This window comes from Phyllobates terribilis, unplaced genomic scaffold (assembly GCF_046119375.1).
Source record: "Phyllobates terribilis strain yellow unplaced genomic scaffold, ASM4611937v1 Scaffold_1__5_contigs__length_1240528914, whole genome shotgun sequence".
NCBI classification, from domain to species: Eukaryota; Metazoa; Chordata; class Amphibia; order Anura; family Dendrobatidae; genus Phyllobates; species Phyllobates terribilis.
Window position 1 is genome coordinate 1,060,567,462 of NW_027362761.1, and position 12,612 is coordinate 1,060,580,073.

Sequence of the window (12,612 nt, forward strand, 5' to 3'; positions counted from 1 at the left end):
TATACCCACCACTTGGCCATTTTGTGGATTTTTATGTGCATAAGGGGGTCCACGTATATGGTTCCACATTTGTCCGGATGTCATTGCAAACACGACACACTAAAACAAAATCAAAACATGTTAATGTAATATTTCCGTGTATATTACATTACAATAATGCAATGGCAATTAGTATATATGTGGTTTTCCACTATTGGACAAAGCCCAGCTTATTCAATGCAGGACCCTAATTAAATATAAAAGATCGTACTGCTGATTTCCATGTGGAATACAGCAGCATGTAAAAATTCCTCAAACAAACTTCAAAACTCCGCTCCCTTGGTGCTTCTGTCTTCTGTCGCCTGGGCTGACGCAGTTCTCTGTGCAACCTGACATTTTGGATGATGTCTCCTCCCAAGTGACTGTTGGAACATAAGGCAACACGTCATCACAGCAGTCGGAGTCATACAGAGAACTGCATCACACCAGGCTACGGAGCCTAAAAAACTGTACAAAGTTTTATTTTTTTTGTTTATATTACTTATGGATTCTTCTAAGGAATAGCCAAATTGGAGTGTGTTGCAAATTTTAACTTATCGCTTGAACTTGATGGGGTAAATTTACAACAACCCACAATCATTCCCAGCATAAATGGACATTCTGTAGATTTAAATTCCCAAATCACGTCAGATTACACATGAATAGTTTCTTCCAATGTGTGAAAAGATATTTTTTTTGGGCAAATTTAGTCTTTCTTTTATTGGTTTGGGAAAATCAGAGCAAAAATGCAACGTAATTACAATGTGCGAGGAAGACCGCAATTCTGACCAAAATGCTACAGGCATATATACAGTGGGGAAAAAAAGTATTTAGTCAGCCACCAATTGTGCAAGTTCTCCCACTTAAAAAGATGAGAGGGGCCTGTAATTGACATCATAGGTAAACCTCAACTATGAGAGACAAAATGAGAAAACAAATCATGAAAATCACATTGTCTGATTTGGAAAGACATTTTTTTCAAATTTTCAAATAGCTTGTAAGCAGTGCAGTGAAGCTGGTGGGAATGCCGAGGTCCACTGGTGGGACTGCCGAGGTCCACTGGTGGGACTGCCGAGGTCCACTATTTGCTCCTGATTTAGTGCAACGGCGCTCCTCTAATACTGTAAAGGCAAAGCTGCCTCTTACAGTGGCTTGCAAAAGTATTCACCCCCCTTGGCTTTTTAACTATTTTGTACATTACAGCCTGTGTTTAAATATTTTTGTAATCTGATTTGTGTGTGATGCATCAGCATTAAACAGTCTAAGTTGGGAAAGTGAAGTGAGAAAAATATAGCCATAAATTAAATTTATGGGATGAAATAACTAATAATTGGCATGTGCATATGTATTCACCCCTTTTACGATGAAGTTCCTAAAAATTTCTGGTGCAAGCAATTACCTTCATAAGTCACATGCTTAGTGAAAGGAAGTCCACCTGTGTGCAATCTAAGTGTCAGCAGGGCCGCCATCAGGGCATTACTGACCTTCTTAGTGTATGGGGCCAGGTGACCAGAAGCAAAAAGGGGAGGCCCCGCCCACGGCTCGGGGCAAGCTCTCTTTGCTTCTGCTTACCGGGCCTCTTAGCGACAACAGTTCAGGGCATGACGCACCCGGCGGACGGAAATGAGTGCTGTACCTTTAATCCGTGGCCGGTGCATCATCGTCCTGTGACAGGCTGAACGGCTGTGCGCGCTCATCTTCACTCTGTTGCGGGGATGGCGGCGGCCGGGCAGGCAAGTGGGTGCCTGTCTGTATGTGTTAGGCAAGCCATTGTGTGCGTGTGTAATGCAGGTGCCGGAATGCAACGCACAGAGACACAAGGCGAGAACAGTCAGAGATGAATATAAACAGTTTATATATATATATATATAGTACAGACCAAAAGTTTGGACACACCTTCTCATTTAAAGATTTTTCTGTATTTTCATGACTTTGAAAATTGTACATTCACACTGAAGGCAACAAAACTATGAATTAACACATGTGGAATTATATACTTAACAAAAAAGTGTGAAACAACTGAAAATATGTCTTATATTCTAGGTTCTTCAAAGTAGCCACCTTTTGCTTTGATGACTGCTTTGCGCACTCTTGGCATTCTCTTGATGAGCTTCAAGAGGTAGTCACCGGAAATGGTTTTCACTTCACAGGTGTGCCCTGTCAGGTTTAATAAGTGGGATTTCTTGCCTTATAAATGGGGTTGGGACCATCAGTTGTGTTATGCAGAAGTCAGGTGGATGCACAGCTGATAGTCCTACTGAATAGATTGTTAGAATTTGTATTATGGCAAGAAAAAAGCAGCTAAGTAAAGAAAAGCGAGTGGCCATCATTACTTAAATGAAGGTCAGTCAGTCCGAAAAATTGGGCATACTTTGAATGTGTCCCCAAGTACAGTTGCAAAAACCATCAAGCGCTACAAAGAAACTGGCTCCCAGGAAAGGAAGACCAAGAGTCACCTCTGCTTCTGAGGATAAGTTTATCCAAGTCACCTGCCTCAGAAATCGCAGGTTAACAGCAGCTCAGATTAGAGATCAGGTCAATGCCACACAGAGTTCTAGCAGCAGACACATCTCTACAACAACTGCTAAGAGGAGACTTTGTGCAACAGGCCTTCATGGTAAAATAGATGCTAGGAAACCACTGCTAAGGACAGGCAACAAGCAGAAGAGACTTGTTTGGGCTAAAGAACACAAGGAATGGATATTAGACCAGTGGAAATCTGTGCTTTGGTCTGATGAGTCCAAATTTGAGATCTTTAGTTCCAACCACCGTGTCTTTGTGTGAAGCAGAAAAGGTGAACGGATGGACTGTACATGCCTGGTTCCCACCGTGAAGCATGGAGGAGGAAGTATGATGGTGTGGGGGTGCTTTGCTGGTGACACTGTTGGGGATTTATTCAAAACTGAAGGCATACTGAACCAGCATGGCTACCACAGCATCTTGCAGCGGCATGCTATTCCATCCGGTTTGCGTTTAGTTGGACCATCATTTATTTTTCAACAGGACAATGACCCCAAACACACCTCCAGGCTGTGTAAGGGCTATTTGACCAAGAAGGAGAGTGATGGGGTGCTATGCCAGATGGCCTGGCCTCCACAGTCACGAGACCTGAACCCAATCGAGATGGGGATCAACAAGTGCTAAGCATCTCTGGGAACTCCTTCAAGATTGCTGGAAGACCATTTCCGGTGACTACCTCTTGAAGCTCATCAAGAGAATGCCAAGAGTGTGCAAAGCAGTTATCAAAGCAAAAGGTGGCTACTTTGAAGAACCTAGAATATAAGACATATTTTCAGTTGTTTCACACTTTTTTGTTAAGTATATAATTCCACATGTGTTAATTCATAGTTTTGTTGCCTTCAGTGTGAATGTACAATTTTCAAAGTCATGAAAATACAGAAAAATCTTTAAATGAGAAAGTGTGTCCAAACTTTTGGTCTGTACTGTATATATAACAGGTATTCTGAACAAGGGATTGGCAGCAAGGGTAATGAACAGTAATTTGAAATATTAGCAAAATACGAAGTCTCTCAAACTAATGTGGTGCCCTCAGTCAAGGGGGACACCACGTGAGTTCTTTAACTCTGCATATGGCCCCAGCGGGGGTCACCGGTTATTCCCGCTAGGCCGAAAGTCTTTTCCGGACAAATTCAATTAGATCACGTTGAGCTTCTTTAACCCCAACCGTTCCCCTCCCAACCTGAGTACCTAAACCCAATTGGCCCCAGTACCGTGAGTGAACAGTAGAAGTGACGGCCCTGTTCACGTATGCAGCTCCTCTGCTTTCACTGGCGTGACTTTCCTGGGACAGCCGTCTCTCAACTCCTCTCTTCTTTGCTGTTGGAGGCAATCTCTCAAGCCTTGGGTAGGGGGTTCCAGACCTCGTCTGTCGGCGGGCGACGTCGGGTTCCGCGAACTCACTCAGCACCGCAAGCAGGCTCCGAGTCTCCTCAGCAGGCACAGCACTCGGGACACATCTGTGAGGGATCTGGAGCTCTTCCACCGGCGCCCGGCTGTGGCACCTCACAGGCGTCTGGCTTAGGCCTGCCACGCGGGGCTTCTCAGCACGCAGAGAACACGTCTCCTCCTCTCTGCTGCTTGGCGCCAAAAACTCCTCAGGCTTGGCGCGCTGGCCTCTTATCTCCAGGAACTCCTTCCTGGAAGTCACCTGATCGGGTCCAGCGTCTAAATCTGCTCTCTCTTCAACTTCTCCTGTATATCTTGGTTCCGCTTGACTGTGTCTGGCCAGCAGATGGCATTCTGTCTCCATCTTTGAAGCATCATATAAGAGTTCTCTTAAAGGCTCTCTCGCTTCTGCTACACGTGTGTGTTTGTTAGTGAGGAGGCGGTGGGCAGTGTGTGTGTGTATGATAGTGAGGGGGATGCTGCTGAGTGGGAGGCTAGTGAGGGGAGGCTGATGAGAGATGAGAGGGACGCTGCTAAGAGAGGCTACCGAGGAGAGACTGATGAGAGGGACGCTGCTGAGGGAGGCTACTGAGGGGAGGCTGCTGAGGGGAGGCTGATGAGAGGGTGGCTACTGAGGGGAGGCTGATGAGAGGGAGGCTACTGAGGGGAGGCTGATGAGAGGTACGCTGCTAAGAGAGGCTACTGAGGATAGACTGATGAGAGGGATGCTGCTGAGGGAGGCTACTGAGGGGAGGCTGATGAGGGGAGGCTGATGAGGGGATGCCGGTGAGGGGGAGTCTGCTGAGGGGAGGCAGATGAGAGGGAGGCTGATGAGAGAGGATGCTAAGGGGAGGCTAATGAGAGGGAGGCAGCTGAGAGGGAGGCTGCTGAGGGGAGGCTGATGAGAGGAAGGCTACTGAGGGGATGCTGGTGAGAGGGAGGCTACTTAGGGGAGGCTGGTGAGAGGGAGGCTACTGAGGGGATGCTGCTGAGGGGAGGCTGATGAGAGGGAGGCTGCTGAGGGGAGGCTGAGGAAAGAGGCTGATGAAAGGGAGGCCGCTGAGAGGATGCTACTGAGGAGAGGCTGCTGAGAGGAAGCTGATAAGAGGGAGGATACTGAGGGGAGGCTGATGAAAGGGAGGCTGCTGAGGGGATGCTGGTGAGAAGGAGGCTGCTGAGGGGAGGCAGATGAGACTGATGCTGCTGAGGGGAGGCTGATGAGAGGGAGGCTGATGAGAGGGATGCTGCTGAGGGGAGGCTGATGAGAGGGAGGCTGCTGAGGGGATGTTGCTGAGGGGAGGCTGATTAGAGGGAGGCTGGTGAGAGGGAGGCTGATGAGGGGATGCTGATGAGAGGGAGGATGCTAAAAGGAGGCGGATGAGAGGGAGGCTGCTGAGTGGGAGGCTGCTGAGGGGAGGCTACTGAAGGGAGGCTGATGAGAGGGAGGCTACTTAGGGGAGGCGGATGAGAGGGAGACTGCTGAGGGGAGACTGATGAGAGGGAGGCTACTTAGGGAAGGCTGATGAGAGGGAGGCTACTGAGGGGATGCTGCTGAGGGGAGGCTGATGAGAGGGAGGCAGATGAGGGAAGGCTGATTAGAGGGAGGCTACTGAGGGGATGCTGCTGAGGGGAGGCTGCTGAGAGGGAGGCTGCTGAGGGGAGGCTGAGGAGAGAGAGGCTGATGAAAGGGAGGCTGCTGAGGAGATGCTGGTAAGGGGGAGGTTGCTGAAGGGAGGCTGATGAGAAAGAGGCTGCTGAGGGGATGCTGGTGAGAGGGAGGCTGCTGAGGGGAGGCAGATGAGACTGATGCTGCTGAGGGGAGGCTGATGAGAGGGAGGCTGATGAGAGGGATGCTGCTGAGGGGAGGCTGATGAGAGGGAGGCTGCTGAGGGGATGTTGCTGAGGGGAGGCTGATGAGAGGGAGGCTGGTGAGAGGGAGGCTGATGAGGGGATGCTGATGAGAGGGAGGATGCTAAAAGGAGGCGGATGAGAGGGAGGCTGCTGAGTGGGAGGCTGCTGAGGGGAGGCTACTGAAGGGAGGCTGATGAGAGGGAGGCTACTTAGGGGAGGTGGATGAGAGGGAGACTACTGAGGGGATGCTGCTGAGGGGAGACTGATGAGAGGGAGGCTACTTAGGGAAGGCTGATGAGAGGGAGGCTACTGAGGGGATGCTGCTGAGGGGAGGCTGATGAGAGGGAGGCAGATGAGGGAAGGCTGATTAGAGGGAGGCTACTGAGGGGATGCTGCTGAGGGGAGGCTGATGAGAGGGAGGCTGCTGAGGGGAGGCTGAGGAGAGAGAGGCTGATGAAAGGGAGGCTGCTGAGGGGATGCTGGTCAGGGGGAGGTTGCTGAAGGGAGGCTGATGAGAAGGAGGCTGCTGAGGGGAGGCTGATGAAAGGGAGGCTGCTGAGGGGATGCTGGTGAGGGGGATGCTGGTGACGGGAGGCTGGTGAGGGGAATACTGGTGAGGGGGAGGCTGGTGCAGGGGAGGCTGGTGAGGGGGAAGCTGGTGAGAGGGATGCTGGTGAGGGGGATTCTGCTGAGGGGGAGGCTGCTGAGGGGGAGGCTGCTGAGGGGGAGGCTGCTGAGGGGGAGGCTGCTGAGGGGGAGGCTGCTGAGGGGGAGGCTGGTGAGGGGGAGGCTGGTGAGTGGCTGTGGAGCGGGGGCGCCAATTTTGTTTCAAGAGGGTGCCAACTCCACAGACAGGTAGGGACGAGTAGTTGTGCTAAATGGAGTGGCCCCCCTCCCTCCTTTACTCTTGACTACTTGATCATTTTTTTATATTATCACTTTGTTATCATGTTTTGAGGTGCATTTATATTCTAGAAATAATAGGTTTTTAACAAATACCAGTAAAGATATTTTAGCAGTGTATAATCGGTGAATATATATGCAATAATATACCCTGTTTACATCTATTAATTCGGTGATCGCAGGCCGTGGCGGCGGCAGTGGGCAGGTGGTGGCGGTGGGCAAGCTGAGGTGATCATTAGATTTTTCTTGACTGGGCGGCGGGCGCGGCAGTGCCACTGGCTGTGTGAGTAGGTAACTTAAGTCTATATATTTGTCCACCATTTCAGTACGTGATTGTATGATGCAATCATTCCCTCCCCTCCCCTCTTCCAACCCACAACCAAAACTTATAAGCTACTGGATGACCCTGAGCGATGCTGCAAAACCAAATGCCGAATTACAACATCAGGCGGCCGCGCTCAGGATCATCCAGGAGCTTATACATTTTGGTTGGGGAGAGAATGATTCATGGAATCTACAATCAGAAATACAGATTATAAAAAAAATTGACACAATCTGGTTGCAATTAGTTAAAAAAACTGTATGTGACACATTCCCTTAAAGAAAAATAAATAAAATATACCTAAAAAGAGTATTGGATATTTTTAAGAAATGTTTAATAGGTTAGAGCAGAGTAGGGCTACCTTGTTGTGGTAGCGGCTTAAGAAATCTTTTGGCCAAAACAAAAGCTGCTGGCTATGTATGTGATCTGGTGTTCGATGGATAGGCTGTGCATCCACAATGCAGATTTAATGCGTTTCCGCAGCGGCATTCCCGCCGCGGAAACGCATTAAAATCGCTTGTTAAAATGTCTGCCATGTTTACCAATGATTATCCGCATGTGCTGTGGACATGCTGCGGAAATTTCCGCTGTGGATTATCATTGCGGAAAAATCCGCAGCACAACCATTTCTTGTGTGATTTTGCGGTGAAATCGCGCCCATTGACTTGCATTGAATCGCATAACATCCGCATGTATACTTGTATACGTGCGGATGTTATGCGATTCAATGCGCGGATGGTACCCGGGTCTGGAGAAGAGGAGACTCTCCTCCAACCCAGGTATCATTATACCTGCAAGTTAAAAAAGAATTTAAAGTAAAAAATAAAAAAAATTCATACACACCTCTCCGGCGGCCCCGGTCTCCTCCCAGCCGCGTCCTCTCTCCTCGGCGTCCTGCGGTGACGTTATTTAGTCAGCTGATGGTCACGCGACCGCTGACGTCAGCAGTCAGGTGATGGTCGCGTGACCATCAGTTGATTAAATGACGTCACCGCAGGTCCTGCCAGAACACCGCGGGACGCCGAGGAGAGAGGATCGTCGCCAGGAGGAGACCGGTGGCTGCCGGAGAGATGTGTATAAGGTTTTTTTTATTTTTTTATTTCTTTTTTTTACTATGGATGCAGCATTTGCAAGCAGGACTCTCTGGTCACACAATATAAATCCATGCTAGTTGTCAAGCCCTTTTCCAAGTGATGCTCAAAATCGCTTGAAAAAACACATGCATAAACGCACGTAAAAACGCTTGTAAAATCTGAATGCATTTTTTCTGCCAAGGAGAGGAAAAAACGCTCAGGATATTTCTGCTTTGCATCGTGGGCACATAGCCTTAATGTGTGATTGGTGAAGACGTGGTGCAGAATGGAGTTTTTCCAAGAGTGAGGGGTGGGATTGTGGAAGGTTCAAGGGGTGAAGGCAGACCTGGGGTGGAGACTGGGCGGAGTCTCAAGGGGGCCCAGAAATTTTGACAGTATGGGGCCCTGAAATTCCTAGTGGCAGCCCTGCCTGTCAGTATATACACACCTTTTCTAAAAGGCCACAGAGGCTGCAACACCATTAAGCAAGAGGCACCACTAACCAAACAACACCATGAAGACCAAGGAGATCTCCAAACAAGTCAGGGGCAAAGTTGTTGAGAAGTAAAAGTCTGGGTTGAGTTACAGAATGCTACTTTGTTCGTTAGTTATAAGTCAGGGTTGAGTTATAAAAAAATATCCCAATCTCTGATGATCCCCTGGAGCACCATCAAATGGGAATAACATGGCACCACAACAAACCTGCCAAGAGAGGGCCATCCACCAAAACGCTCAGCCCGAGCAAGTAGGGCATTAATCAGAGAGCGAGCACAGAGACCAAAGGTAACCATAAAGGAGCTGCAGAGTTCCCAAGCAGAGACAAGAGTATTTGTTCATACAACCACAATAAGCCGAACACTACATAGAGGTGGCCTTTATGTAACAGTGGGCAGAAAAAAAGCCTTTACTTACAAAAATTGTAAGACAGGTTTTGAGTTTGCCAAAAGACATGTGGGAGACTCTCCAAATGTATGGAGGAAGGTGCTGTGGTCAGATGAGACCAAAATTTAACTTTTTGGCTACCAAGTTAAACGATATATCTGGCGCCAAACCAACACAGTTCATCACCCCAAGAACACCATCAGCATCATGCTGTGGGGATGTTTTTCGGCAGCAGGTACGGGGAAAATGGTCCGAGTTGAGGGGAAAATGGATGGTGTGAAATTCAAGGATATTCTTGAGCAAAACCTGTTTCAGTCTGTCAGTGATTTCACCTTCCAACAAGATAATGACCCAAAGTGTATTGCTAAAGCAACACTCGAGTGGTTTAAGGGAAAATGTATAAGTGTTTAGGAGTTGCCTAGTTAAAGCCCAGACCTTAATCCAATTGAGAATCTGTAGTCAGACTTGAAGATTGCTGTTCACCAGAGGAAAATATCTAACTTGAAGGAGCTGGAGCAGTTTTGCATTGAGCAATGAGCAAAAATCCCAGTGGTAAGATGTGGAAAGCTCATAGAGACTTATCAAAAGTGACTTTGGATAAAGGGAGGCTCAGTTATTTTGTCCTATTTGTTGTTTGCTTCACAATAAAAAGAAAACCAAAATGTTCACATTTGTAGGCATGTTCTTTACATGAAGTGATGCAAACCCTCACAAAAAAAAAAAATTCCAGGTTGTCAGGTAGCAAAACGTGAAAAATGCCATGGGGGTGAATACCTTCGCAAGTTTGGGCTAGTGGAGCGACTATGCCGAACTGTCAATAACATATACACAGTTCATGGAAGCGCGTAGTATGTACCTCATAGATCGAGTATATATTTAGATCATATCATAGAATATTCAATACTACCATATTATGGACTCAATATACTTCATCGTCAGACAGACACAAAAAAACCCAGAGAAAAAAAATTGACGACATAGGAGCCTCTAAGTACGAAAAAATACAGTAAATTTATTTTATTATAAATACATGATCAGGTAGACAGCAGGGGTAAGTGCAGAAAAATCTGTGAGGCTAAAAGAAGAAAGATCCACCCCACATAGCGACCTCCAAAATAGATCCTACATACACATATATGAATAATATATTACAAAGGTGTATATATAGGGACAACAGGAACATCACCATGGAAAAGAAGGTAATAGGTAACATCTCAATATATATTCATACAGCCAATATGGCAATATCAGTTAAATTGATTCAATACCATTATTGATTTCATTTAGAACATGGGATATCCACTACCGTGTCCTCATTACTTAGATGGTATAGCTGGGTAAGTACTCCAGCCACTTGTTACCTTAAGCCCATAGATAGTCCCCAGCACAGCCACTGTATACATACCAGGGATGTCGGGCAGGCGTCACGTGACAGTCGCTGGACAGTTAAAGATGCAGGAGTCTAAATGGATGGTACGCACGTGGAGCGGAGGTGCCCCGACGCGCGTTTCGGTCTTCCCTTCGTCAGGGGGCGTGTGGGTAAGACTGGTGTATCGTATTTATAGGCGCCGTACGGCACCATGGACCGGAAGTGACGCATGCGTCGTCATGGGGACCAGGACGCCGGCCGGCGTCCGCGTCACTCGACATCCGGCGGCGGGTCAAATAGCTCCGACGCCGCATGTCAATCAAAACACAGAGAGCCGGCAGGCGCCGAGGAACACATAGCGCGCATGCGTGCCTGGTCACAGCCTTCCCAAAAAGATCGGTGTCAAAAAGGTATAGTATCTCATATCATGGTTACCAAAGGATACCAGGAAAGATATATAGAAAGGAGGGGAGAAAAGAGGGGAGCATGGACTACACGGACACCCAAAACAACAATGGCTGGTGGCAGCACATATCAGACACGGAATGATCGGTTATCTAGCCATCTAATTGCACATGTTAAAGCATATACCCCCTCAAAAGCCATATGCTATACATTTATCAAAAGTTATATAAACCTTAGAAGGATATAAGTGCTGGCACCAACCATCAGAAGGGGTACAAACACCAAATTAACACACTGAGGGTCACACAGAGTTAGTCGGCCCAAAGAGTTCGTATAGATAAGAATAATACAACACTACACTTGCATAGAGAGTATATAGCAAACATATTTCCTCTATAGATTCATATCTTCCGTTTTCATATTGATATATCATGCATTTATTTTTCATTAGACAACAAAATATGACAGACAAAACATCCATGCAAATGTACACATATAGACACCAAAGGGCCAAGATATATATTTATCTCTAGTCCATATTTCTTTATGGTACGTGATCCCTCGTAGTCCCTTCTACACGGGTCGAAAAATGCACATATAGCGAATCCAGAACCAAAGTCCCCAGTGGAATGCAAACAATGTGATACCAAAGAGAAATAGTAGGAATCCTAAATGACACAAAAAAGGATAAGTGAATAAAAGCAATAAAAAACATAGAGGAATAAAAACAAAGCCTCAACCATATGGTCAATGCAGGTGGACGCATGCAAGAACATATATGTATAGATACATAAATAGATGACTATATATACATCTATATTAGAACATGGTGGATAACTAAAGGAAGGGAGCATAGCTTATACTCTCGTTCAGTCCATTGGGGTGCAACGTATTGAGAGTCCAGATCCAACGGGACTCCATTTGTGCAAGTTTAAGCCCTAAGACTTAGACCCATCAGATTTAAAGAACGTGTCGCATCTTTCAATGTTCGGGCCCGAACTTTGAAAGATGCGACACGTTCTTTAAATCTGATGGGTCTAAGTCTTATAGGATAAATAGATCTATTACCTGTACCACGAAAAATGTTATATACCTTGCTACCTGTCCGTGTGGACTGGTATATGTGGGCATGACTACCCGTCAGTTTAAGGTGCGTGTTCGCGAACATGTTCTGGGAATTATTGCTGCGGCTGATCACACGGACACATCCACCTTAAAAACTATACCGCGCCATTTTAAGACCCATCATAATTGTGATGCCTCGGCACTGAAGATAAGGGGTATTTATTGTATCGTACCCAACATACGGGGTGGAAAAATAGGGATTAAACTTGCACAAATGGAGTCCCGTTGGATCTGGACTCTCAATACGTTGCACCCCAATGGACTGAACGAGAGTATAAGCTATGCTCCCTTCCTTTAGTTATCCACCATGTTCTAATATAGATGTATATATAGTCATCTATTTATGTATCTATACATATATGTTCTTGCATGCGTCCACCTGCATTGACCATATGGTTGAGGCTTTGTTTTTATTCCTCTATGTTTTTTATTGCTTTTATTCACTTATCCTTTTTTGTGTCATTTAGGATTCCTACTATTTCTCTTTGGTATCACATTGTTTGCATTCCACTGGGGACTTTGGTTCTGGATTCGCTATATGTGCATTTTTCGACCCGTGTAGAAGGGACTACGAGGGATCACGTACCATAAAGAAATATGGACTAGAGATAAATATATATCTTGGCCCTTTGGTGTCTATATGTGTACATTTGCATGGATGTTTTGTCTGTCATATTTTGTTGTCTAATGAAAAATAAATGCATGATATATCAATATGAAAACGGAAGATATGAATCTATAGAGGAAATATGTTTGCT

The 12,612-nt window shown here is 46.4% G+C and overlaps 1 protein-coding gene across 1 annotated transcript in view; it reads right to left on the bottom strand.

Moving 5' to 3' along the window:
* TUSC3 (tumor suppressor candidate 3) overlaps positions 1–12,612 on the bottom strand; it is a 417,133-nt gene that overhangs the window by 73,415 nt on the left and 331,106 nt on the right. Inside the window, exon 6 of the mRNA XM_073645422.1 lies at positions 10–99. Within this exon, the coding sequence (XP_073501523.1) occupies positions 10–99 (90 nt within the window). The remainder of the gene's footprint in view (positions 1–9; positions 100–12,612) is intronic.